This window comes from Sander lucioperca, chromosome 9 (genome assembly GCF_008315115.2).
Source record: "Sander lucioperca isolate FBNREF2018 chromosome 9, SLUC_FBN_1.2, whole genome shotgun sequence".
In the NCBI taxonomy this organism is placed as follows: domain Eukaryota; kingdom Metazoa; phylum Chordata; class Actinopteri; order Perciformes; family Percidae; genus Sander; species Sander lucioperca.
This window is the reverse complement of record NC_050181.1, coordinates 29,694,332-29,720,461: the sequence shown is the minus strand read 5'-3', so window position 1 is coordinate 29,720,461 and position 26,130 is coordinate 29,694,332. Positions and strand designations below refer to the sequence as shown.

Below are 26,130 nucleotides of genomic sequence, written 5' to 3'. Positions count from 1 at the left end.
CACTCCGAGGTGAGAGCGTTTGGGCCAATACATACGATTCCCTGAAAGTGGAGAAAAACTCCTTGAACCGGCTGAATAAAGCCCTTCATAAAGAACTACAGAAGGTTACTAAAAAGGCCGACAAAGAAAAATCTCTGGAAGGGAAGTGGACGGCGATGAGGTTGAAGAAAGAGAACAACCGCAGACAACAGGACTCCCTGAAAGAACCACTCATCAGCTCCCAGATGTGATACTGTGGTGTCATATTTTAGTAGCATGGAGTCCCCCACCCCAAACACACTTTCTTAATTTTGCAAATATTCCTAAAACCTTTATTAATCCATGCAGTGATTGCATGGATTTACTCCAAGTCCCTCCCACGCCAAAAAACTTTCTTAATGTGGCCTCCATTCCTACAACCTTCATTAATCCATGCAGTGATTGCATGGCTTTACTCCGGGTGATCCGGTTACCTCCAACATCAATCTTTTCAATTTGGCTATTCATTAATAATAAAAAAAAAATCTTAATAATAATAAACAGTTGTTGTAATATTGTTTTCATCATCTTCATACTTTGTGATGGTCTTCTGTTTGGGGTTTTTGAGTCCCCAGCTGTAAAACCTTGAGTTAGTTAAATACATAATAAGTGCATTTGCATTAACGTTATTGGAGTTTTATATTGGTGTTTAATAAGGTTAGAAGAAAAGGAAAATATATCTAAAGGGCAATCAATATCATACACATACAGCTGTGGGCTCTTTGACATATTGATTTGTTCAAAGGATTCAGTTTTAACATTGATGCATTTCATGTATTTCACACAGCTGTTTCTTATTTTGTCTACTTGGCAATAGACGGTACACCAGCATTCACTGTTGCATTTTCAAATTTGATTTCCACAAAGCTTTGAGTTAACAAACCTCAGACCACACTGCGCTGTCTCTTCCTGTCAGCGTTCATGACTGTTTCAGGAAGCACAGGAGGGATGGGGAGGGGACGGGATGAGGAGGAGGGAGGGGCGAGCTAGCCTCAGTTTTCTTTGACAACACTTCAAACGTCAACAAGAAGTGACATAACCCAACATCGCTTAGAGCACCTTTAATTTGATAAAGCATCCGTTTTACTCTGCGCTGCAGTTCCAGATGTTTCCTGAGTCTATCTGGTGACAGTATACACCACATCTGGCTCCAGCTGGTTCTCTGATTCAGGCCTTCTGCTGCTTCTTGCTTTTGGATGGAAACTGAGCGCTGCATAGTTCAGGGCATCAGAGCCCAGGTTCTGAAAAAGAAATATTTACAGTCAGTTTGTAAGAAAACATAAAATCATTAAATGATAAATGACTTGAACCAGAGAATCTTAAATAATCTTTGTATGTTTAAAATGTGATTACCTCGCTGCGTTGTGGAGTCTGTCCCTCTTTCTGAGCTAAATGACAGAAACAGAACACCTCTAAATTGTTCTAACACAAAGTTTTGCATTTACAACTAACATAAAAACACAAGTACCTGTGCGAAGTTTGATGATTTTGACAACCAGACCAATGACGACTGTAACGAGGAAAAGAATCAGACCAAAGAGGATCACACTGGTCAGGCTCGTTATTCCATCAAACACTTCTACAAGAAAGATCATTAAATGAAACGTGTGGTCCATATTTGACAGTAAAAAGTGCTTATAAGTTATCTGTTTCTTCGCAGTTTAAAAAAAGAATCTTACCTTGAACCTTTAGATATGTTCCACTAACAATTACTGGCTTTCCATCTGAGTAAAATCCACAGAAATACAGTCCAGAGTCAGATAAATCCACATGGTTGATGTTGAGGAAGAGGGTAGTGGTGTTGGATGTCATGTTAAATTTTCCACCTCCACAGTGTGGAACTCAGAAACACAGACAGAGATCAAACCTGAAACAAACAACATGCTGATTCCTTCACTTCAACTTGTAATTCAACACAATGCACGCACATTCAATCATTAATGAATCGGTCTGTAAGTTTCAGCTCTGGCAGATTACTGTATTGAAGTAAAACTAGCAATTGTTGTGTTGAGAACCATAGTGTACTTACTGAAGGTGCAGAGCAAAGCTTCTATCGAGGCCAGCTTCATCTTTGTGTGAACAGTATGTCTGCACCACTTCAACGTCTGGAAGTGAACTGTGCTCCAGTAAGAGAGGTCTCACCGTAAAGAGGGGCGGGCTGCTCTTTAGTTTGTCTATCCGGCTGCTCACAGTCACAATGTAAATGCTGTCACGAAAAACCATTGCAAGTTGATAGCTGCAAGGAGAACAGGACAAAGTTATTATGTTTTACTCTTCTACAATCCCAGGTCATTTTTGAGCGAGGGTTAAACATCACAGTGTAAGAACTGAACAATGACTTAAAAGAAAGGCAGCATCAAAAAGAAAAGTCTTCAGCCTTGATTTAAAAGAAGTGAGAGTTGCTGTGTACCTGCAGTTTTCTGGGAGTTTGCTCCAGATATGTGGTGCATAAAAACTGAACTCCCCCATGTTTAGTTGTGACTCTGGGGACAGAAAGCAGAGCTGACCCAGACCACCTGAGAGCTCTTCATAGTCTGGTTCATCATGTAGCAGCAGATCAGACATGTCATTTTGGCCCTAAATCTTTCAGTGCTTTATAAACCAACAGTAGTATTTTGAAATCAAGTATTTTGACTAAGTGTCCTGATATGTTGATAATAATGTTGAGGTTCTCTGCTGATTATGATATTTCATATACCATGTCCAGCTAACTCAGGCAAAAGCAGAAGCTGTGGTTATATTTTTTTAAGAAGTTTTTTTCCTTCCATTTAACCCATTTTAGCCAAGAAGTGTGAGAGTTCCATAACTGGTGACATAGCATAACACAGACTATTATAAGCTACAGTTTTATATTCCTCTATCAAGACTTGACCAGAAAGAGCCTTGCTTTTGTGTTCTGCCCGTTATTTTGTGTCAACTTTACAATTTTAACACTCTGCATTACATTTTTATTTTAAAAATAAACGGCTACAAAATGAAAATGTACAGAGATGCTGATGTTATTAATAAACTGGCAAACCTGCTACAGTAACTCAAAAAACTGCACATAGAATGTAAACACAATAGAAGCTGATTCAATGAATGTATCAGTAACAGCAGTTTGAATCATACTTGGCCAATATTAGTTATTGCATAAAAGGCTTAGTAGGATTAAAATGCAGGTCTTCACCTGCTGTAGCTTTGCTGCTACCTGTCATATCTGAATCATGTGCAGCCTTTAGCAGAGTAAACACGTTGATATGAGACAAGTGAGCAAGTGTCACCTTGCAGCATGCATCCTTTCACCATAAAGCAGAGATGTGAGTTTGCATGTATTGAGTCTGTAAAGTGTGACGATAAGTGTCTCTTGGAACATTGAGGTCTCTGTGTGTGGTTATGATGCAGAGAGCTGAAGGCTGAGCTTCCTCTGGTTCAGATCTCATCAATGATACAGATGCAGACAGCGCTGTTTGTGACCACAGTGGCCAGGCTGTTCTCATGAAAAATTCACTCATAGCTATGAAAAGCAAAGCACTGTAATTCATACGTATTCCATATATTTATTGCTGTATGCATCACGTTAGTCTCGCATTGCCAGACCTTCCTCCACAGCGCTGGGGAGGAGGGTCTGGCTAGTGCACACAGCATTCTGGGATGGGAGAAAACGTGCTCTGGTTTATTGGCATTTCTTTAAACACAATCGTCTTGGGCAGTGCTAAAAGCCTCTGGAACAGAAAACTCAGATTGGACAGATAGTCTAGCTAGCTGTCTGGATTTACCCTGCAGAGATCTGAGGAGCAGTTAACCATAGTCCTCGTAAATCCAGCTGAGTTTAGATGGCACGGTGCCATTACTGCTTCACATCGGACACTAAAGTAGCTGAGTGTTGCCAGTTTATTTAAGCCTGGTTTGGTTATATTGTTTGTTTTTTTGTTACGAGAGGTCTTTCAGAAGTTAGCTGATTTGGAGTTAGGTTTAAAAGCCTTTATCTGTGATTTTTGACTGTAGAGAGTGCTGCTATTGATGGTAGAAAGTGCTGCTTCATTCCACTACAATCCAACGTTAGCATACTGCTAACTATTAAGTAACAGCATGCTAACACCAAATAGCTGTAATCTTGGAGGCCAATGTTGGACATTTCTCCTCAATTTCGGGTCACATTACTGCTGGGTCATGTCTGGTTGTGTAGTGAGTGAACAGGACACGATTAGGTTGTTTTTTTCGTGTGGCGATTACGAATTTTAATGTATTTAAATGGGAAGCATATTTTGTGATCACGGCAACGGTAGGGAGTAGTACGAAAAGCAGAAAATCCGCGTACGGAGGTCGGTAAGGGTGGTGGATGGCTCGAACAATACAGGACTTTCACCCCAGAGAGCGGGGATCGCGTCCCATGTGAAAATCGCGACCTGTACGAAATAAACGAAAAAATCATAATTTACGAACTGGCGTGAGACTGGGTTGTGCTCCAACAGAGCGTCTCATACAGAGGGTGAATACAGGAGCAGCAGCCATTGGCAGTATGAGAAAGATGGTGTTTTTTGAACATCAAAGTATGTAAACATGTCCTAGTATAAACACAAAATACAAGTATGAACCTGAAAAAGCTAATAGTTCTCCTGCAAAGAAACAGATAGCCTATATCCACTTAGACAGGGGGATTAATGTTGCGAGCTGCGTTAGCCTCTAGTATCTGTGTGCCTTTGTTTACGAGCCTAGGTTAGCTTAGCCCATTGGACCATAGCTGCTCCAGCAGTTAAATGAGCTTCTTTTGGCTATCTTTGGGCGCTATAAAGAACATGAGTCTCCACTTTTCTCTCTGATGCAGGCCTCCTGTTCCTTATTGTTGCTACATACAAACTCAGCCAATGACTAAACAATTGTTGAATTAAATAAAAAATGGTTTTTTTGCCTATCCAGCTGCTCAGACTGCGGTTGACACATCGCTGCATACTGGTTGGGTCACTCACGTTGTTGTGGATGTGAGAAAACCACTCTGTCACGTTATATATCTTTATATATCGTATCGTGCTTATGCTCAACTAACCACAGGCAAACAATGAGCTGTGTTTGAATTGTCAGAATATAAAGTTTCCTCTTAACCCCAGGTGTTTTTTCACAGTTAACAGGCCTCATGATCTTCACCTCGGTCGTGTTCACACCACACTGCGCTCTCTCTTCCTGTCAAACAAGTGCTGGGTACCTCTCTCCGTCTATCTAACTCTCAGTATAAGAGACTCTGCACAGTCTCCTCCTCCATCAAACACCAATCATCATTTCTCTCAGATTATTTTTTTTACAGTGACATTACTCAGGACCTCCAATAAAAAGAAAATAATGAAAGAAAATAGCATTCACTGCCTGCAGGTAGCAAAGTGTCTTGTCTAATAGCAACATCAGCGTTGCTGCATCTTGTTATGCAGCTGATGGTAGAATTAGAGATGATAATTGTTTGCTCTCAGAAGTTAAACTCTTCATCTTTTTAAATCAGAATCTCATGCAGCCAATTACCAAGCCTCATTGAAATGATGTATTTATGGTGATTTGAATGAAGCAGTAATACTATAATAACAATAACATCTATTTATTGGTATTTTAGAAAGCAAACATTGCGTACAAATTCTATCAAATATTACAGAAATAGTTTTACAAAAACATTTACATTTACACACAAACACAATAGGTCCTGTACGGTAGATAATCAGATTAGATAATAATCAAAGTACAAAACTGCTCCACATACTTATTGACATCAGACCTCAGGTAGTTATCAGAGCTAAGTGTTAAGGTAGGAGCCAAGGTGATATGTCTTGCCTATCTTCTACTATATTGATGAAGAGGGGCGTCGGACTGGGGGGGAAAAGGGGACTGAGTACCCAGGGCCCTCATGTGAGGAGGGCCCAAAAAGATGCTAGAATGAATAGCTGTGGATGCGGGTAGGGGCCCATAGAAAATGCCTTTTCTACAGGGCCCAGAATTTTGTGCTACGCCCCTGGTTGCCAAGTCCTACAAAATGTTTCAACGGAACCACGCGATGTATATCTGAGTTTTTCCAGTTGTAGGTGCTGCATAACGTCTTTGATCAACATAGTGAAAGTGGGAGGTTGTGTCTGTTTCCAGTTCAATAGAATTAATGTGGGTGCTAGAGTTATGAATCTTGCTACAGAGAGAAGGGGTCCTGTAAGAGAACGGATCTCTCCCGGTACTCCGTAACAACAACAACACTGGGTTTGGTTAAACCGCGTGTCTCAGAATATTACAACACCTTTCTTACAAGTAATGCAGCAAGCAGTACTTTCCAATGAGGTGCATGCCATTAAAGGGGTGATAGAATGCAAAACCGATTTTACCTTGTCATTGTTGAATAACGACAGTTTGGTGGGTAAATAGGACATACATAGAATCTCAAAATCCCATTGACACCTCTTTTCTCTGCAAATCTCACAATTTGAAACTGCCTCTGAAAATGGGCAAATCTCAACGAGCTCATAGTTGACATCAACTATGTGGCTGTACCTTATTTGGCTCTGGTCTCTATCTTTGTCACGCCCCAACATTGACATAGGCTACACCACTGATCTGAGATCAGGTAGTCTTCTGAATAGGTCGCGCAGATTTCTTATCACTAAATTCACTTCTGAGACTTTTATGCGAGAAATCGACTATATAAAGCACAAATATGGGCCGTTTTACGAAAATTGATGGCTAATTGCAAATTTTGTGTCGGAATTCAGCGGCCGGTGCTGCCTGGGTTGCTGCTTCGCTGCCCGGCCTGTCGTCCTTCACAGACTCCGGCTCGCTGTGAGCTAGATGGAGCTCAGTCACGGCCGGCAGCCCGCGGTGCTCCATACCCACGCAAAGTCACAGTTTCTGGGTTACTATTCTACCAAACGCTGCTTCCCTGACAGAGCTCCAGGGCCTGCAGCTCCCCTCTTCCTGCTAAATGGCCAGTGTGTGTGAGTGAGAGCATGGTCAACAAGCTTGTTACGCCCGCAAGCTCTTATCGCAGGTTCCAGTTAATCTTATAATGGATATGTGTGTTGAGTTATTTGAACAAACGATCAAGGAAATAAATATAAATATACTATAGTTATGCCGAAAGTGTAGCGGCAACTTTTTCCCCTTAGGATTGAATGGGACACATAGCCTAGTTAGCAGCTCCTCCTAACCAGACCCCTCAAATTCACAAAAATGCCTTAAATTGAAATTGGACAAAAGTGTTAGCTTTGTAAGACCTTAGGGTAGCTGTGATATACATGCCGTGACGAAATTCCAACTGTAAATATATGATAGTTATGCCGGCAGCCGGCCAGCTCCAGAGCTCCGAGCCCCGGTAGTCCAGTAACCCAGAAACAGTGACTTTGCCCTGGGTATGGAGCCCAGCAGGCTGCCGCTTTCTCGTCAGACTGTGGAGCTCCTGAAGTACGGTACGTCTTACCAAATTTGCAATTAGCCATCAATTTTCGTAAAACGGCCCATATTTGAGCTTTATATAGTTGATTTCTCACATAAAGTTTTGGAAGTGAATTTAATAACAAGATAGCAGACAAAAAATTTATAACATTGCAGTGTCTGAAATATGAGACCTGCTGTCTCATCTCCAATGTACGTGTATGTGGTTCGCTCAACCAATCAGCGTGCAGCTCATCTAAATATTCATGAGCATACCATATTTGGAAGAACAGCTCTTGTTCCAAATAGGGCCATATTCACAGGGTAGTTAATGGCCCATAGAATAGAATATGATTTTTGTTATCTTACCTTTAACATTGAAGTGTATTGTGCTGAAATTAAAACGTCCTCCGATGTAAAATCCACATAAATATAGTCCAGCATCATATACATTCACTTGTTTGATTTGGAGAAAGAGCGTGGAGATGTTGGAACTCATTTTGAATCTTCCATTTTGAATTCCATCACTGTATGAAGCTTCTCCTGTAGAGCTGAACATTGTGGAGATCCAGCTGGCCTTGGTTCTGTCGACCACTCTCAACCAGAGTATTGGAGTGACTTGGATGGACCTGTTAGAACATGTGAGTGTGACTTCTCCACCCGGCCGACCCTCCACAGTCTCAGTGTGAGACTCAGAACCTGAGACAGAGATCCAGCCTGAAACAAACAGCAGAGACTTGTTATAGGAAGGTAAACAATACCTCTTAATAAATATAATAATAAGCAAATAAGTTTTAATGCTGGAAGTTATCAAGTTGAGAGAAAAGTATTGTCAGTACTTACTGATGCTGCAGAGAATTAGAGCTGTTACCAGGCTCTGTTTCATCGTGGTGTGTATGATCACAGCTCTGTGATGTCTAACTGAGCTCCAGGAAGGCTGCTCTCTACTTCAGAGGTGGAGTCTTTGACAACATATGATCGCCTCAACAGATACCAGACCAAGTTATTCTTGAGGTCATTTCCTATTAAGTTACCAGAGTTAAGTTCAAACCAATTGAAAACAATTTACATCAGATACATCGAGGACTTTATGTAAGACGGTCAAAACACATCCACTAATACAAAATAAGATTCACATAACCTTGGTTGATCTCGACCATAAAATGACTTTAGCAGACAGTCTGTATTTTAAACTTAACATTCTCATGCTCTGTAAGCAAGGAACTTCCTATTTTCTACAGTATATTATATTTGCAGAATTTAGTGGTTTCCCACACAGATGCTGCTCATGTTTGTTCTGCACAAGCTGTTGGTATCCAGGGCAGCTGAATTAAGAAATTGACTTTTATTTTAAAAAAAACCCCATACTTTTAAGTATCTAATAGAATAGCTGTTATCCTCCGCAACATGCTTCAGTGTGTGAGTGTGAAGATCTGTTATCATTACATATCCATACGTACTCCCAGCAGTGGGTCTCTGAGCTGATGATTATTATCATTGTGGCCCACACACACATTCAAATTTTAAGGACAGACGATAGATTCTGTGGTTTTATGGGTTTTATTGAGTCAAAGTTGCAAGTGGACAGTAAAACAAATGCAACAACAATCTCAACAGAATCATATAACGGTCTCTACAAGAGCTGCAAAATTACAGTCACCACCAACCAAAGTGAAATAGAGACCAAAAGTATTACCACTTTAATTATTGTGTGTTGTGTTTTGTGGCTGTTGCTGAGTTAAAGTGACTCCTTTCTCAGTAGTACATTGTTAAACTGTTTGATGCATGCATTAGAATGATCCATCCAGTAATAATGTATGGTCATTTAACACTAATAGGCAGAGTAAAGCTTTTATATTGGACTGTCTGTCACACTGCTTCAGACACCTGTTAATAGACACAGAGGAACTATGTGAAGATATAGCAGGGCGTGTGAGTTTAAAGAAGAGGGAAGTGGTGAAAAGTTTAACACTTATTTAGAGCCAACACTTTTAAAACGTCATGATCAGTAAGTGCTCTTTGGGGACATGCAGGCCTTTGTTGTGTGAGGCGAGGTGACGATATATTTGTATATAATTTGAAACTACAAATAACATTTAATACACTGTTATACACATGCTATGATGTCAAATTGTCGTAGGTATACTCTACAACTGCAGCGGTCAATCTGTGACGTGTACCATCATTTGTCTATGGCAGGGGTGTCAAACTCATTTTCACTAAGGGCCACACTGGAAAAAGAGAATCACACCAAGGGCCAGACATGTACAGTAGAGTTTATTGACGTGCTTTTGTTACTGCATGTCACTTTTTTTCCTCATTTTTGTTTTTGTACCAACTTTTTTGTGGCTTTCTCATACATTTGTCTCCTTTTTGTAAATTTGTTGCTTTTTCTGACATTTTTGTCGCATTTTTGTTGACATGAAGCCCTACAAAAGTCATCCAAAGAGTTCCTTAGCCATCATAGAATTTAGCAAATCAACAATGATAACATGAAAAACAATGATAAATCTTTTTAAAGTGGCCATATTATGCTCATTTTCAGGTTCATAATTGTATTTTGAGGTTGTACCAGAATAGGTTTATGTGGTTTAATTTTCAAAAAACACCATATTTTTGTTGTACTGCACATTGCTGCAGCTCCTCCTTTCACATGCTGTCAGGTCTCTGTTTTAGCTACAGAGTGAGACCTCTTAACTTCTGTAACATCTCTGTTGTCAGTCGCACATGCGCAGTAGCTAGGTAAGGATTACATGAGCTAGCTCCAACTTCGGCCTGTACAAGGCAGGATTAGCTGGGAGACTTCTTCTAAAAGAGGGCGCACTTCCAACTTTGCGTGGAATACCTGCAGAACAGGGACATATAAGTAGTTCTATACAATTTATTTTGTAGATCAGGGTGAATTTGTGTGTGTTGTAGCAGTGTTTTGCCATTGAGAACGAGCTAGCATGCTAACGGTTAGCCCCCTAGGCCCCTCGTCTCGGCTAGTGACGTAGAAAGCCATGCAGATTTTGAACAGCTCACCCGGAGACTGAAGGCAGGACACTTTCAGAAACCGTATCCCACTCAAAACAACATGGATGGGTTTTTTTCAAAAAGTTTGTATGCGTGTGGAAGCAACAGAGACACAAAATAACACCCCAAAGTTATTTTTTCATAATATGGGCACTTTAACAACAACCTGTTTCACAGCCTGAATATGAAAACTCTCTGCTTCTGGGCAAATTTATGAGTCTTAGAGTCAGCAAATCTGCCATATTTTGCCTTGAATGTCAGGTACAGTTAGGTTCGAAAATATTTGGACAGTGATACAATTTTCATAATTTTGGCCCTGTGTGCTAACACAATGAATTTGAAATTAAATCATCGAGAGGGAATTGTAATGCAGACTTTCAGGTTTAATTTAAGGGTATTTACATCAAAATTGGATGAAAGGTTTAGGAATTGTAACCATTTTCATACATAGTCCCCTCATTTCAAGGGACCTAAAGTAATTGGACAATTGAGTCAAAAGCTGTTTCATGAGCATGTGTGGGCTATTCCCTCATTATTTAATCATCAATTAGGCAGATAAAAGGTCTGGAGTTGATTTCAGGTGTGGCATTTTCATTTGGAAGCTGTTTCTGCGAATATACAACATGCGGTAAAGGAGCTCTCAATGCAAGTAAAGCAGGCATCCTTAGGCTGCGGAAGAAGAAAAAAATCCATCAGAGAAATAGCGGAAACATTAGGAGTGGCCAAATCAACAGTTTAACGCACAAAAGGACCGCACCGGTGAGCTCAGCAATACAAAAAGGCCTGGACATCCACAGAAGACAACAGTGGTTGATGGTCGCAGGATCGCAGGTAAAGAAGAACCCCTTCACAACATCTAGTGAAGTAAAGAAGACTCTCCAGGAAGTAGGCGTATCATTATCCAAGTCTACCATAAAGAGAAGACTTCATGAGAGCAAATACAGTGGGTTCACTACAAGGTGCAAACCATTCATAAGCCTCAAGAATAGAAAAGCCAGATTAGAGTTTGCCAGAAGAAATCTAAAAAGCCAGCCCAGTTCTGGAACCGCATTCTTTGGACTGATGAAACTAAGATCAACCTGTACCAGAATGATAGGAAGAGAAAAGTATGGCGAAGGTTTGGGACGGCTCTTGATCCGAAGCACACCACATCATCTATAAAACATGGTGGAGGCAGTGTAATGGCATGGGCATGCATGGCTTCCAGTGGAGCTGGGTCACTAGTGTTTATTGATGGTATGACAGAAGATGGTAGCAGACGCATGAATTCTGAAGTCTATAGGAACATTATGTCTGTTCATATTCAGCCAGATTCAACAAAGTTGATTGGATGGCGCTTCACAGTACAGATGGACAATGACCCAAAACATACCGCAAAAGCAACCCAGGAGTTTTTCAAGGCAAATAAGTGGAATATTCTACAATGGCCGAGTCAATCACCTGATTTTCAATCCGATCGAGCATGCATTCCACTTGCTTAACACAAAACTTAAGGCAGAAAGACCTGCAAACAAACAGCTGAAGACAGCTGCAGTCAAGGCCTGGCAAAGCATCACAAAGGAGGAAACCCAATGTTTGGTGGTGATGTATATGGGTTCCAGACTTCAGGCAGTCATCGCCTGCAAAGGATTCTCAACAAAGAATGAACATTTTATTTATGATATTTATTTGAACAATTACTTTAGGTCCCTTGAAATAAGGGGACTATGTATGAAAATGAGTGTAATTCCTAAACCCTTCCTCCAATTTTGATGTAAATACCCTCAAATTAAACCTGGAAGTCTGCTCTACAATTTCATCTTGATGATTTAATTTCAAATTAATTGTGTTAGCGCACAGGGCATAAATTATGAAAATTGTATCACTGTCCAAATATTTTCGAACCTAACTGTAATTGCAGTTTAAAAACAATTTCCTGTGTTTTTCGTTTGGCGCACAACTAGGCGGGCCAAAATTTATTGTGAACCCAAATTGATATACGGGCCGGATCTAAAGCTGCAAGGGGCCGGATTTGGCCTGCGGGCCTTGAGAAGCAAATATTTCGCTGCACAAAGCATGCTGGGATACCTGGAGACACGGACCAAGCTGGCGGAGCAACAGGAAAAAGAAGCCCCAGAATTTCTGCTTGGAGGAAGGTGGCAGCTATTGTTGGGGAATCTTGTGGGTAAAAAAGCAGCAGAGGGGAGCCAATAAGAGCTAGACTGTACTCTAAACATGTGATTGGTTGAGTTTGTCACCACCACCCACAACCGTGTGTGTGTGTGTGTGTGTGTGTGTGTGTGTGTGTGTGTGTGTGTGTGTGTGTGTGTGTTCGTTCTAGGACTTGCATGCACAGGTGACTCAGTGGGCGGGCCCCGATTCATTCATTGTGTAGCTCTCAGATTGCCAAAATGCAGCTTCATTGACTTCTTTCTTCTTTTAAGATGCACACAGTAAATGCTCTCATATCTGGTTGTGCACGTGTGAGTTTGGAGCTTTCCTCAAGTCTGAAATCAGATATTGATGTTGAAACAGTGTCAGAAGGGGTTGATAAATACTGGATACTCATTAGGTAGCATCATTCTTGATCTTATAAAAACTGCTAGTCTTTTGATGTGTGTGGTTATGTGTGATCACTAGTCTTCCTGTGGTTGAGACTTTACTGTTGCTATTTGTTGCCTGCTGGTTAGCGTCTACACCAGGGGTGGCGAACCTGTGGCTCTTGAGCCGTATGCGGCTCTTTGCCTGCTCCTGTGAGGCTCTTACTGTGTGGCTGGGGGCTGTGTCATTGGTTGATTGTTGTTTTTAACTTTTCTGAAACATACAGTATTTCAGATAAGTAAAAAAACCACATTTGAATGCATCTGCCAATACTGCCAATACATTTGCCAGTTATTTAAAAATGGAAAATAATGCAGCAGAGTTTTGAGGACAGATTCTGCAACCTGAGGAAAAACAGCGGCCACAGATCACCTTCCTCGTTAACCCTTTCACTGCTGAATCCGACTGTTTGAAAGCCCCTTTAGTGACAAATGAGTGAGAGAGTTGCTTTGAGAGGCCACAACCGAGTTCAAGCAAGACCTGAAAAGGATTGTGGATAACAAAGACTGTCAGGTTTCCCACTGAGTCAATCTAAGTGAGAAAAAAAACTATGAAAACTGCTATGTATTATGACTGTCATCAGATCTGGAAGACACTGTTGCTGTTGTAGTGTGGATGTGCCTGTGTTGTGTGGCTTTTTGCTATGGTGCGTTTTTTTTTGTGGCTCTTTATACCTAACTGGTTGGCCACCCCTGGTCTACACTTTGTCTTTCCAAAACATCTAGCCACAGATTGTCTATTTTCTCTAAATGACAGAATCTAGGCCAGTGGTTAATTTATATTTTTAGACACATTATCAACTTCAAAAGCGTGCTCAGACACCACTGCTGTCTCTTCCTGTCAAACACGTGATGTGTACTACAGCCATCTGTGTCCAATGGGCAAAGTGACAGGAAGATTTTGAAAGGAACAATAGAGAAACAATAGGAAGTCATAATTAACTGAAAGATGTACATTTTACATAAATACTGGAACATTATCACAAATTCACATTTGTTATGGTGACAAGGGAGACAGTAACACTCCAAACATTGTTTCACCATGACATGACATTAGAAGTGGCCCTGAGGACTAGCATAAAGAAATGAAATTAAGTGGCTGTAAAGTCTCTGACAGAGGTTTCTGCCATTAAAGTCTTTGCAAACCATGTAAAATCCAAGATGGCACTGGATTTCTTCCTCCTTCACCAGCTGGAGTGCTGCTCAGCAGCTCTGTTCTCAATGCTGCCACTGCTGACCAGAATCTGTACTGCAGTCATTTATAACTGATTAAAACAGTGGTCTCATTTACATATCTACCAGGAAGAAACCTCTGTCACTCATAGCACCCACCCAACCATCCAGTGAGTTTGATTCTTTAATGACTCAGCTGTTTGGGAATCACCAAATATAGTGTGTATGAGTATGTTGTCCACATACCAGTGGGAGGCTGCTAGCTCTCAGTTTAATGACACTGTCATCTGGCTGTGCAGGTATGAGGCATATTTTCTGCATGCAGGGTGTAAATGTATGAAGGTAAAAGAGTAAGATGAGTGTGAGGAAATTGGACAGGGTCATCTGTGAAAAAGGTGATTGCATTTTTCAACAAAAATATCTTTACATTTGAAGCGAAAGCAGTAAAGCTTTTGTGTGAAAAGTAGTGCATCTTTTAATGCTTGTGGTTTTATTGCAGAGAGCTGAAGGCCAGTCTTCCTGTGGCTTTCACTTTAGCCGATACACAAAGTGTTAAAACCACAGTGGAAAATAACGAGGTGGGGGCACAATACTTGTTGTTGCCCATACTGTATGTGCATGCAAACACAGCCAAGTCAGGAAGCTACCCCTTTGTATTTCTCATATACACATTCACTATGTCAGCATACTGTACAATAGAGCCAAGTAAAAAATAAAAAGTCAGTACATCCAGATAGAGAATCAATACAGTGTACCTCCCTGCAGACTCTCCCTATAAGGACATTTGACAGAGATCAGTTTCCTTCACTGGCTCCTCCTCCACCAAACCTCATATCTTTAGTTTTTTCATCTTCAGATTACCATCAAGGAGAATACAAAGATAATAAAAAAAGACAGAGACTGAGAGAAAGACGTATGTGAGAATTGAATCCAAACAGTTGGAAGAATAATATATTTACTTTAATATTTAATTTCTTTCCACAAAATTAGATTTAAAAAAGTGATCTTAATGGCCTATGCTTAATACACTGGGTATTTATACAAATACAAAGAGAGGATCAGTAAGGATCCTTTAAGCTAAAGTCGAATGCAGAATACACAACATGTTGGCATAGAATCCAGGGGTTACTCTAAAACAAGGTAACAGTAAACTCTACAACATGGCTTTGAAGCAGCATTACTCTTGGTTATTGCAGCGAGTCATTTGGTGTTTGTGGTCATGGCTGAAGACTTCCTGTGATGGAACTCATACAGAACATGTTTGTCACCACAGGGCGCTGGTTCATTCTATCTGTATTTATTTCCTATACTTCCAATCTATACAAATACAGAAGCTGATATGATTTTGTTTCTTTTTATACTTTGCTAGCCTGGCCTCGTCACTCTGATACCAGGTGTGCTCAGACCACTCTGTGCTGTCTCTTCCTGTGAAGAGATGCATACCCCCCCCACCCACCCCCGACAGACCATTAGACTCTCCATATGAGTAAGTTTGACTTTATCATCGTCATCGGTGTCTTTGTGGCTCCTCCTCATCAAACATCAGATATGTTGTTGTTCCTCTCAGATAAAGATCGGAGGCAGACACAATGAGAGAGACAGAAACCTTTTGCTGAGAGAGAGACGGAAAGAGTATAGGAACTTTATTTAATAAAAGATTGTTGCCATTGACTCTGGCAGCAGATGAATATAGAGCATCAGTTCCACTGAGAGTTGTAGTCCTATAGCTGCTTGTGTCTATCTGCTGGCGCTATAAAGAACCTGAGTCTCCACTTCTCTCTCTGATGCAGGCCTCCTGTTCCTTGTTGTGTTTGGAAGGAACCTCAGAGCTGCAGAGTTCAGATCATCAGAGTCCACATTCTGTAGATCAATAAAGTATTTAGTATCACATATCTCACACACTGGAACTACTTTTTTCAGAAGGCAGTGTAGAATCTGTACTGGCTCGGGTTAATGATTTAAACCTTAAATATACCAACATATATAGTTAACTACTGTAATACTTCACCTTGTTTCTTTCAGGATGCAGTTCTTCTTTAGCAGCTATGTGACAAAACATACACCTGATTAGTTAACTGACCAAATACTTAGCAGTGGATTTGTCTGTTAAAACTTAATACAACTGAACGTGCAACAAGTGATACGTCTGTACCTTTCTGAAGTTTCCTGTTTTTAACAGACAGAACAATGACAGCTATCATGAAGAAAACAGTCAGAACACCCAGGATCACAATCATTCCAACAGACTCCTCTACAAGACAAAAGACAGTGTTTCGCGCCATACCAGAGCGTCTCAGAAGTGGAGGGTCTTGCTGGCCGACTGAAAGTAGAGGACACATATATATACGATATTGGGGTATCTTTTGGTAAATTGACTGTATGCTCTCATCCTTTCACTTCTTGCCGGCTGTCGAACGGCCAGCGACTCGAATGAAGAATAGACGTGGTGCATATTTTTTTTTTTGAAGAAGAAGAAGAAAAAGCGGGGCGTTGAGTTGCCCGCTCCTCATTTGCATAAAATTGAATCCAGGCTACTTTATGCAAATGCCTCTCAAAAAGTCATGAAATCTTTTCAAACTGACCGTTGTCAATTTGAAATTAAGACAGATTCATCAACTGCATAGCCTATTTTTCGCATAAACTGTTTACAGAAACCCATTTCGGAGAACTATTTTCGTAAAATAATCGACAGTTTTCCAAACGAGCTGCCACTATGGTCTGTTTTAAAATTCAGGAGCAGACAGTCTAGCGTGAAGCGTTTGTCCAATCAGGTGCAGCCATCGCGGTTGTAGGAGGGTGTGGCCTGTTTTCTTTGCATGTCAGTGGTCACTGAAGAGAAACTGCTGGTGGCAAGCCCACTAGCATGCAGTACTGATAAGCGGGGTGATACCTTCTGTAAAAAAAAAAACGCCTATATGGACACGTACCATAACATGCATTGTCTTGAATGGCCGTGATTACTGGCGGCATTCGTGACGCAGGCCTGGTCAAAGTTGGGGATAATAGTCCCCAGAGGATGAATCCCAATATCACAGCAGCTGCTGGATGGATTGTAATGAAATTGTATGATCCCTAATATAGATACTGTGACCATGTTAGCATGCTGAACGACCTAGCACAAAGCATTGCCTAAATGACTTTCTTATTCCAGCTGACTTCCCTGCACTCTAGTGAAACTGTTTCAGTGCACACATGTCAGGAACCTGATAGTTGAGAGTGTAACCTGAGATTATGGCTGAGTATGTATAAAATGGAGAGCAGTGTACTCTGGCAAAAATGAAGCAGTTGTATCAGGCCTCTTTGCAGATGTTGAAGTCTAAATATAACAGTTTTAATTTTCTCATAAACAAGTAAGCTAGTATCACTGCTTCCTTTTATACTTTCCACAGAGCATTGACTTCAGACACCTCATGATCTTTACCTCAGTTGTTCTCAGACCACACTGTGCTGTCTCTTCCTGTCAGACAAGTGATGTTTATCACTCCCTCCTCCCTCCACACACCATTTCACTCGCCCTGTAAATAAGTCTGGCAGCCATCGGTTGCCTTTCTGTGTCTTCCTCCATCACACATTAAGCATGCTCTTCTTCCTCTCATAGAAAATAAAAAAATGCACAATTTGACCGAGAGAGACACAAAAACAGAAACCTCTTGAATTTATTTAATGACAAAAACACAACAGCAGATTCATTTAATTTATTTATTCATTTTATGGATAAATTTTATTTATTTGTTATGGACCATGTACAAATTTTAACATAAATGTTGCCATTTGATGCATTGTACCAGAGTTAGCCTTAGGCTAATTTACATCTGCAGTTCCTTAAAGGTCCTACGACATGCTGCTTTTTGGATGTTTTTATATAGCATATATATATTGTGGTCCCCTAATACTGTATCTGAAGTCTCTTTATATAGACCTTAGTGGTCCCCTAATACTGTATCTGAAGTCTCTTTTATATAGACCTTAGTGGTCCCCTAATACTGTATCTGAAGTCTCTTTTATATAGACCTTAGTGGTCCCCTAATACTGTATCTGAAGTCTCTTTTATATAGGCCTTAGTGGTCCCCTAATACTGTATCTGAAGTCTCTTTTATATAGACCTTAGTGGTCCCCTAATACTGTATCTGAAGTCTCTTTTATATAGACCTTAGTGGTCCCCTAATACTGTATCTGAAGTCTCTTTTATATAGACCTTAGTGGTCCCCTAATACTGTATCTGAAGTCTCTTTCCCGAAATTTTAGCCTTGGTGCAGAATTACAGCCACTAGAGCCAGTCCCACAATGAGCTTTACTTAGGACGTGCCACTTCGTGTCTGTAGATTTAAGGCAAGGCAGGTGTATTTGTATAGCACATTTCAGCAACAGGGTAATTCAAAGTGCTTTTCATAAAACATTAAAGAGCAGTTAGAAAACGATTAAAAAAACAAATTAAAACATTAAAGAGCATAGGTCCTTTTGGCTCCGGTTACTTGGTGTTTCGTTACTCATTACAAGATTGCAGTAGTTCTACTTTTCACTACGATGTAGCCGTCGCTACAAAGCTTAGTTTAATCTCGGTAAACCTTGCTAAATCCGGGACAGTTCACAGTCTGTCTCTTGATAAGTTTACAGAAATATCTGACAAGTTCACAGACGTTGTCTTTCTTATTGACCTAGTTCACAGACTAAATCTGACCAGTTCACAGACGTGGTCCTTGTATGGACAATCTATTGTCACACCCGTGTTTTTTGAGAGGTAATATTTCAGAAATAAATGCTATTGAGGAGGAGAGAGGGGGGGCAAGGTGGAGGGTGGGGCTGGTAATCTTTCCCCTTATGACGTCATAAAAGGAAGATTCCAGATCGGCCCATCTGAGCTTTCATTTTCTCAAAGGCAGAGCAGGATAACCAGGGCTCGGTTTACACCTATCGCCATTTCTAGCCACTGGGGGACCATAGGCAGGCTGGGGGAACTCATATTAATGTTAAAAAACCTCATAAAGTGAATTTTTCATGCTATGGGACCTTTAATATGGCCTAATGAAGCATTGGTTCTATTCAATTCAATTTTATTTATAGTATCAAATCATAACAAGTTATCTCGAGACACTTTACAGATAGAGTAGGTCTAGACCACACTATAATTACAAAGCCCCAACAATTACAGTAATTCCCTCAAGAGCAAGCATTAGCAGTGGCTATTGCGACAGTGGCGAGGAAAAACTCCCTTTCAGGAAGAAACCTCGACAGACCCAGACTCTTGGTAGGCGGTGTCTGACGGTGCCGGTTGGGGGTGTGATGAACAGTGGCAATAATAGTCACAAAGATAATGGAACAGTCACTACAATGGTAGTCGTAGTAGTTTGTGTCATAGTAGTGCACAGCAGGGCTTTACGGGGTGTAATGTGGCACAACAGAGCATGGGTGGACGCAGTGGATGCGGCAGGATGCAGCAGGACGCAGCCGGACACTGCAGGGAATCGCAGAGCGTAGCAGGGTGTAGCAGGTCCATAGCGACAGCTGCACCCAAGACCCAGGTGTTGGTGCCACCCTAATCCATAGCGATATTCTGGGTGAAGAAGAAACATAAGGACTCCAGGGAGTAAACTCCCCAGAGCTAGGTTAGTAACAAGCATTTCTGGGAGAAGGATGCACACAAATGAACCAAATGAAAAGAGATCTGATCTGATCTGCAGTTCCAGATGGTACCATGTGATGGAAAAACAGCATATTAGTCTAGTTTAACATCCCCAGTCTGCTTTATGCTGCTGTTTGAGTTCTTGATTATGAGAATACCTATTCCAGCTCACTTTCCTGCACTCTAGTGAAACTATTTCAGTGAACAGCTCTCAACATCAGGAACCTGATAGTTCAGAGTGTAGACTATGGCTGAGTATGTTCAAAATTAAAAAAAAGGAAAATGAAGCAGTTGCATCAGGCCTCTCTGTTTAGTTTTGAATGTAAATGTTGACGTAGTGTATGAAGGTAAACTAGTTAAGTGAGTTAATGTAAAGTGATGATGAGCAGAGTGATTTAACAGTGTCAGAGATTGATATACATGTTTTGAGGGAGCATTGTCCATGTTCTGTCAGAATAGCAATTGTACAGCTAGTTTCATGTTGTCATATTATATATATTATATTGATATTGTGACATACGTGGCATGTTAGCATGCTAATGTACTTACAGTAACTTAAAGCATCTCAGAGTCTAAATACAGCCTCACAGAGAGACTAACATGGCTTTGGACTCTTAGTATTGTTTGATATTACCATTCTCCTTTATGCTGCTGTTTGTGCTGTTGATGATGAGAATACCACTTACTAATTCCAGCCTACTTCCCTGCACTTTAGTGAAAGTATTTCAGTTAACAGCTCTCAACATCAGGAACCTGATAGATGAGTGATGTGCAAAATAGAAAATGAAGCAGCTGCATCAGGCCTTTCTGTTCAGTTTTGAATACAAATGTTGACGTAGCGTATGAAGGTAAAGTAGTTAAGTGAGTTTGTGTAAGGTGATGATGAGTGGAGTGATTGATATGTTTAAGGGAACATTCATTGTGTTCTGTGAGAACAGCAGTACTGTAAAGCAGTTTAATTTTGTCCTAAACAAGTAGGCTAGTTTCACTTCTTCTTTTTTACTTTGCACAGAGCTTTGACCTCAGACACCTCACGGTCTTCACCTCAGTTGTGCTCAGACCCCACCCTGCTGTCTCTTCCTGTCAAACAGTCTAGCAGTCATCAGTGTCCTTTCTGCCTCTTCCTCCATCACACATTAAGCATGCTCTTTTTCCTCTCAGACAAAATAAGAAAGACAGACACGTTGACCCAGAGAGAGACACATGAGACCGTAAAATAAGATTTATTTTTTCCAAATCTTTTTTTTTGGCAGTAGACTCCTCCCACATATAAAAACACATCAGCAGATTAACATAATGAAGCATCAGTTCCAGTCTGAGCTGCAGTTCCAGATGTTTCCTGAGTCTATCTGGTGGCAGCATACACAACATGTGGCTCCAGCTCTCTCTCTGATGCAGGCCTGCGGCTTCTTTTGGGTTTCGCCTGGAAATTTAGAGCTGCGTAGTTCAGTTCATCTGAGCCCAGATCCTGTAAATCAGAGTATTCAGAGTCACACACTGAATCACACACACTCTGTAGCTGAGTTTTCCAAGTTTTTGGTAGTTCAACAAAGGAATCGTTTAAACTAAAATGAGTGTTAAGCACAGTTAAGCTAATAACAAACATGCTTTTGAATAGAATCACAGCTGGGTTGGGCAATTTAAAGAGCCCAGATTATTATACTCCTTTTCAGCATCATATTTGTACTCTTGGGGTCTACTAGAATATGTTTTCATGCTTTGATGTTCAAAAAACATTATGTTTCTCATACTGCCCATTGCTGCAGCTCCTCTCTCTAAAACACCCTGTTTAAGCTCTTGGCCCGCCTTCCCGAAAAGCCCACTCTGCTCTGATTGGCCAGCTGGCCCTCTCTGTTGTGATTGGTCAACCAAACTCAAACAAGCCGCTGTGCTTGCTGTGCTTGCTCTGGCAGCACCTATTTGGAAAAACTGGGCTGGCATTCTCAATCTGTGACATCACTTATTGAGAAATTTCAAACGGGAATGTGGGCGAGGCATTTTAGGCAGTAGAGAAAAAGTACTGTCTGTGGAAGAGAAAGCTCTAGTAGGCAGCGCAAATACTTAGTTAGGGTTAGTAGAATATCAGGGATTGGTTTAAAATAAGTCACTTAAAACTACTAAAATGAGAATGGGACATAACAACACAGACTTCATTGCGGAAAGGACTAAAACTCGGTTAATTTCAAAATGACAGTTAGCTTTTGGTTTCACACGGGAGTGTTTGTTCGACCCATCCACCCCCCAGGCTGCTTCGTCTTCACACAGAATTTTGCGCTCCTATACTTTGTCACCTTACTTCCTCGTTTGCTCCGGCGATAGTTACTTCAGCCATGAGGTGGCCGCCTAACATCCATCCATCCATCCATTCATCCATCTTCGTCCGCTTATCCAGTGTCGGATCGCGGGGGTAGCAGCTCCAGCAGGGGACCCCAAACTTCCCTTTCCCGAGCCACATTAACCAGCTCCGACTGGGGGATCCCGAGGCGTTCCCAGGCCAGGTTGGAGATATAATCCCTCCACCTAGTCCTGGGTCTTCCCCGAGGCCTCCTCCCAGCTGGACGTGCCTGGAACACCTCCCTAGGGAGGCGCCCAGGGGGCATCCTTACCAGATGCCCAAACCACCTCAACTGGCTCCTTTCGACGTGAAGGAGCAGCGGCTCTACTCCGAGCTCTTCACGGATGACTCAGCTTCTCACCCTATCTCTAAGGGAGACGCAGCCACCCTCCTGAGGAAACCCATTTCGGCCGCTTGTACCCTGGATCTCGTTCTTTCGGTCATGACTGGCCGCCTAACAAGAAACCTAATTGTTGGTCGTTATTAAGGGTGTCACGATTTCGATTTTAAACCAGTCGCCCTCTCTGCTCTCTGTCTGCTCGGCTGCTGTGCTGGCTCGAAAATGTTTTAAGGCCCCAACTAAGCCTTCAAGGCAGCGCTGCGACCGTCGTCTTCAACCATAATCATTGCCTAATCCTAGGGGCTTCCAGGCAGCGCTGCCTGGCTTTAACACCAAACTCCATGTGCTGCGAAGAGCCTGCCCTCAGGATTGTCTGTAAACTTTTTTTTTCTTTTTACTTTATTGACAAATTGTCAAGTTTCCAATTGACTGAAGATATGTTATTGTTACATTATGTTGTTAATACATGTTTTCAATTTGACAATGTAATGTGGTACATTGCGAACAAAGGTCAGATATTATATTACATACAAGTCTAGTCTAAAAATGGCATAGCAACCTGTGCTTTAAAAAACAAAAATAAGAGTAAAAATCGAGAATCAAACCGTGACCTTAGAATCGAAAATGTAATCGAATCGAGGATTTGGAGAATCGTGACACCCCTAGTCGTTATGAGCTGCTTGCATAATCAACCTATACTATCTTTTTCTGGGTGAGGGGGGGCTGGGTTCAGATGGTCTAGCAAATGCTGGCAAAACCAGTAATTTTGCTTAAAGAACCTAAACTGTCAGTTTAAAGATCACAGCTGAAATTAGAGTTTAAAATTAGGAATTATTGAGGATAATTTTACTTTGAATATGATGACTTCCTGCATGCCTGAAGCTGTTTGAGGCCGCGTGAAGCAGCTCGGAACACAAATCATTTTCAACAGATTTGCCATGTATTTGAATGCATTTTCAAAACCGCACACGCACGCACACACACACACACACACACACACACACACACACACACACACACACACACACACACACACACAGTTTATATAAGTTAATGCTGGGTTCACCTTGTTTCTTTCTGGCTGCTGTTCTTCAATCACAGCTAAATGGAAAAATGATCAAGTTTTATTAGTTTATTATTATTATTGACCGTATACTTTGCTTTGGATTTATCCATCATTTGCATCAAATTATAGATCAGCTGTACCTGTCTGAAGTTTCCTGATTTTAACAGCCAGAACAATGACGACTATAGTGAGGAAAACCGTCAGAACACCCAGGATCACAATCAAGAAGTTTGTCATTCCATCAGACTCCTCTACAAGACAAATGACAGAATTAGAATCTGTTTTTAGAAGAGATGTTTAATATTGAAATGACTGGCTCTGTGGAAACTTGCACAGTGAAAAAGGAGAACCTTACTTTCAGGCTTTAAATCCACTCCAAAATCAGATTCACTGTTACCTTTTAAAAAGACAAAAATGAAATAATTTGACACATATTGGTTTCTGGTTTGTCTTTATGCTGTTTTCATACTACTGTGACAATAAATGTGAGATATTCTGTAAATATGATGAGAAAAACAGATCTCTGAGGCTTAACTACAATCTTACCTTGAACTTTTAAATGTGTTGCACTGGCGATGACTGTATGTCCTTCTATGTAAAATCCACAGAAATACAGTCCAGAGTCAGATAAATCCACTCTCTTGATTTTAAGAAAGACAGTAGAGATGTTGGAGCTCATCTCAAATCCATTTTGAAATCCATCACAGAACGAAGGTTTGCTATCAGACCCGTACATAGAGAAGACACAGCTGGGCTTTGTTCTGTTGATCACTCTGAACCATTCTGTCAGAGTTGGAGTGCTGGAAATGTTGGAGCACATCAGAGTGACGTCTCCACCAGACTGGACCTCCACAGTGTGAGACTCAGAAGCTGAGACAGAGATCCAGCCTGAAACAAACAGCAGAGACAGAAAGAGAGTTACTCCTCAATAAAGAAACTTCTAAACATGTACAATACTAAGTCATCTGAGTGTTCAAAATAATGGTGGGTTACTGGATAAAAGAGAGATTAGAATTATATTTGCTGCTCAGAATAATTTATTACTAATACTTACTGAGGCTGCAGAGAAGTAAAGCTGATATTAAGGTGAAGCTCCTCATTGTGCGTGTAACGCTGCAACAGCAATGGCACTCTAAATCAGTGTAAAGGGGCTTTTGTTGTTAAGGGGCGGAGTATTAGTTCATGCAAGGAAGCTCAAATCTTTCCCCACCTGATATCTGTACCAGAGACAATATCAGTCAAAGCATGCCTCAAATGATTTCAGACGGCATAAGTTACTCTTCTTCTGATGCTCTTTGATTTTGTGGAAGGAATCACCTCATCTGTCACAGTCAGATACAGCAGCTCAGATGGTCAGACATGCACGTTTGTTGTGATCCATGCATATTGAAGAATGCAGTTAAACGCCAAGGTAAAGCAAATGTATCTGACCCATCCTGCAGCCCACGGTCATGTCTTTTGTCCGGTCCACATTAAGAGTCAGTCACTGCGTCATTGGCTGACTTTTTGACATTTCTGAAGCTGCTAGGTGTGAAAAGTAGTCAGCGTTGACAGAGCCGAGGTGTATTTCCCCAAATTGACAGTGCGGAGCGTTGACCACATACAGTATGTAGAACAAAGTGTGACAATTTAAGTTCCCAGCGCTTCTTTTATCAGATCAGAGAACCACTGTGCATGCACACACCGCCATTCTCCCTAATCTCGTATAATCAGTTGACTCCTGCCAACCACATATGTTCCACTTGTCCCCTCTAGGAGCCACTGTGGTCATTTAAAGCCCCCCCCCCTGAGTTAGATGTTTGAGCTTCACTGTTGATACTAGAGGTTGTTTTCACATTAATTTACTGAGGGAGGAAAGTTTCTCTGCACTCTCCTTAAATCTCAGTTTCAGTTTACTGTTAAACGTGTATGTGCGAGCAGGATATTGTGACATCACAACTAGTTTGGAAGCCAATCATGGTCCAGTATGCTGGATCATATGCATTATATGTATGTACACTGTATGGACTTTTCAGTGAAGTAGGAGACATCCTGTGTCCAGCAGTTACACCTTTTTAAAATGTAAAATATCGGCACATTCATAGATTCTAGATGCAACTTTAGTCATTTAAACTAAAGGGATTGAATGTTTTTTTTTGTCAGAAAAAAAACATATCAGACACATGTTTTTTCCAGAGAAAATCATTTTTACAGTATATATCATAAAACATGTCTGAAGGGGATTCAGTATCCAGTAATGAACAAAACATATATATATCATAAGAAACAAATTATAAACACGTAAGATAATTGTAATGAAAGTAAATTGATTGTTTTAGTAAGCCTTAACAGACACTCTATAAAGCCCTCTTACCGTAAACCCCCTCCCCCAAAAAAACATTGCATTATTTTTTGTGGCTGGCTCCCAGTATACCAAGTGAAGCCAAAGGTTTGGGGAGAAACTTTTGAAATATGTAAGTTCACATAAACATCTTTGACTATACCTAACTGACCTACCCTGCTCTCAATATCAGTTAATACAGCCTCAGAGGTAGTTACAGGCCAAGCCTTATCTTTAGGAGAAATGTTTGGGTACGCTTTCAAGCCTGTGGTCTGTCCTGTGTTCGTGGTATC

The 26,130-nt window shown here is 41.0% G+C and overlaps 2 protein-coding genes and 2 long non-coding RNA genes across 7 annotated transcripts in view; 2 read left to right on the top strand and 2 right to left on the bottom strand.

The window, feature by feature from the left end:
* LOC116064080 overlaps positions 1-26,130 on the bottom strand; it is a 272,833-nt gene that overhangs the window by 72,590 nt on the left and 174,113 nt on the right. The gene's annotated exons all lie outside the window — the stretch shown is intronic.
* On the top strand, positions 1,486-12,296 carry LOC118495911. The gene is made up of 3 exons (XR_004898369.1): positions 1,486-1,495; positions 2,627-2,628; positions 12,105-12,296. It is a non-coding gene; the product is annotated as an uncharacterized LOC118495911 (long non-coding RNA).
* On the top strand, positions 12,435-16,425 carry LOC118495909. 3 transcript variants are annotated; one of them, XR_004898367.1, is made up of 3 exons: positions 12,435-12,568; positions 15,526-15,642; positions 16,336-16,425. It is a non-coding gene; the product is annotated as an uncharacterized LOC118495909 (long non-coding RNA). The 3 variants fall into 3 exon arrangements; XR_004898365.1 differs by lacking the exon at positions 16,336-16,425 and adding an exon at positions 16,179-16,304; XR_004898366.1 differs by lacking the exon at positions 16,336-16,425 and adding an exon at positions 15,947-16,167.
* On the bottom strand, positions 15,790-24,631 carry LOC116064084. Of its 2 annotated transcripts, none has more exons than XM_031319141.2 (6): positions 24,572-24,631; positions 24,064-24,405; positions 23,873-23,914; positions 16,309-16,407; positions 16,165-16,199; positions 15,790-16,016 (listed from the first exon to the last, which is right to left on the bottom strand). In XM_031319141.2, the coding sequence occupies exons 1-6, from the start codon at positions 24,615-24,617 to the stop codon at positions 15,894-15,896; spliced, it is 687 nt and encodes a 228-aa protein (XP_031175001.1). In that variant the 5' UTR covers positions 24,618-24,631; the 3' UTR covers positions 15,790-15,893. The 2 variants fall into 2 exon arrangements, with proteins under 2 accessions (XP_031175001.1, XP_031175000.1); XM_031319140.2 differs by lacking the exons at positions 15,790-16,016; positions 16,165-16,199; positions 16,309-16,407 and adding exons at positions 21,020-21,244; positions 23,518-23,552; positions 23,658-23,768.

What these genes read in the sequence shown, in the direction of transcription:
- LOC116064084 (XM_031319140.2), bottom strand. Translation starts at nt 24,617, where the DNA reads ATGAGGAGCTTCACCTTAATATCAGCTTTACTTCTCTGCAGCCTCA. An exon ending in AGTGGATTTAAAGCCTGAAA is followed by an intron (nt 23,769 to 23,872) that starts GTAAGGTTCTCC and finishes TTTGTCTTGTAG; the next exon opens with AGGAGTCTGATGGAATGACA. An exon ending in AGCAGCCAGAAAGAAACAAG is followed by an intron (nt 21,245 to 23,517) that starts GTGAACCCAGCA and finishes TCTGATTTACAG; the next exon opens with GATCTGGGCTCAGATGAACT.